At 32.1% G+C, this 1,675-nt stretch overlaps 1 protein-coding gene across 1 annotated transcript; it reads right to left on the reverse strand.

The window, feature by feature from the left end:
• Positions 1-387: 387 nt before the first annotated feature.
• Positions 388-1,506, reverse strand: LOC109592382 (uncharacterized). Its single transcript, XM_020007837.1, has 3 exons — positions 1,431-1,506; positions 944-1,372; positions 388-900 (listed from the first exon to the last, which is right to left on the reverse strand). Exons 1-3 carry the CDS (start codon positions 1,483-1,485, stop codon positions 827-829), a joined length of 558 nt encoding a protein of 185 aa, XP_019863396.1. The 5' UTR covers positions 1,486-1,506; the 3' UTR covers positions 388-826.
• Between the last annotated feature and the right edge of the window lie 169 nt (positions 1,507-1,675).

The following is a 1,675-nucleotide window of genomic DNA, read 5'->3' on the forward strand; positions in this document are numbered from 1 at the left end:
GAATTTTCATGTACAGTATATGATGCATACACAAACACATTTAGTAGTATATCAGTATGCCTATTTAAAAAATTTGAATGTTGCTATTATATTTAAAAACAGCTACAAGTACTACTGATTGATAACTTAATGATTACTGATGATGTCACTTTTTATTATGTAGACTACCTATGTGAACATTGATTACCTCAGAAGTCAGTTCCTTGTACTTGGAAAGGCTTTAGGTTTTAATGAGAATCCAAAGAACATTTTTATGTCTACTCTGTGAAATTTTGTACTTTTTATAATAACCAAATTAATTATTTTTATTGGTGCTAATCAGATTATCATTTTATGATATCTATGCAACAAGAGATAAGAACTGCTAACACATCTTGGCCTCATCAGTGAAGTTCTACAATCATCAAAAGTCAATTCAGTATACTAAGAATATAAAAACAGTCACAGCAAAAAAATATAAAATAACAATAACAGCATCAATAGTAAAAACAAAAGTTCTAGAAAATCATGTACAAGTGGTAAAAATAAAGTAGGCATAAACTTTGTAAAACATAATAAATGGCACACATCACACAATTACAATTAGTTGGAAGCATGCTCTGCTGCCTCTGCATTAGTGGTAAGATGCTTCATGACATCTTGAGCCACTGCATGAGCTCCAATAGCATCAGACTGAAGTACCTTAATGACAGTAGCCCATGTGTATGTGTCAGGATCATTGTCCTCCCACCTATTAAAAACAGCAATGAATCTATCCATGGGATTATGATAAGTATCATAGAGACTCTTTAAAAAACTATCATCCAAATGAAGTGCTGTTCCAAATTCATAAAACTTTGTCTTGAATCTTTGCTGCAACCAAGTTGATAAGATCAACCATATTTGGTGGAGATTTGTTGTCTATGCATGAGTATTATGATTAAGTTGCATAACAATGACTTACTTGATACTTTTTGCTGAATGTCTTCAGGTTTCAGGTGGTAATCATCACAGAGCTTACAATATACTCCCTTGTAATGATGATCATGTTCTGATTCAAGAACAGGAGATAATTTGTCATATCTACATGTGAAATCTATGATACCCATTTTGTTCACTGCATCAGTTATTTGTTTCTCTCCAATACCTTTCAATGCTGTGCACACTTTATTAAGATATGCTTTGGGATTAGGATGGGCATTAAGAGTTTTTTGCAATTCAGATACCAATTTGGCAGCTTTTACTGAAGGGCTTTTGTTTTCATCAATCATATCATCATTTAGACTCTGTGATATCAGACCCATAGCATTAAGTTTCATAGACACTTTAATCAAACAAGATGATATAGATATATGAAGTTCATAAGACACACTTCTAAATTGTTCTGAAGCACCTATAGTTGTATCAGTAAAATAACGGTTGGTTCTGCTGTTTAATTTTAATTTACATACTTATATTATGGGAATGATGGGATACAGTTGGTTTTGCCATACTTTTATGTGTCATTTGGTTTTGTAATGGTACTTCAGCTCCTAAAAGTTGAATACAATATTTGCATTGTTACATATTTTATAGCTGCATATTTCAAACAGCTTACCAGATCTATTTTTAGGTTTTAACAATTCAATAGTACACTTTGTAGGTCCCTTTGATCCTACAAATGTCACATTGACATGTGTTATGCTAGGAACAGCTG

This window comes from Amphimedon queenslandica, unplaced genomic scaffold (assembly GCF_000090795.2).
Source record: "Amphimedon queenslandica unplaced genomic scaffold, v1.1 AMPQUscaffold_5419_Cont22612, whole genome shotgun sequence".
Classification (NCBI taxonomy): domain Eukaryota; kingdom Metazoa; phylum Porifera; class Demospongiae; order Haplosclerida; family Niphatidae; genus Amphimedon; species Amphimedon queenslandica.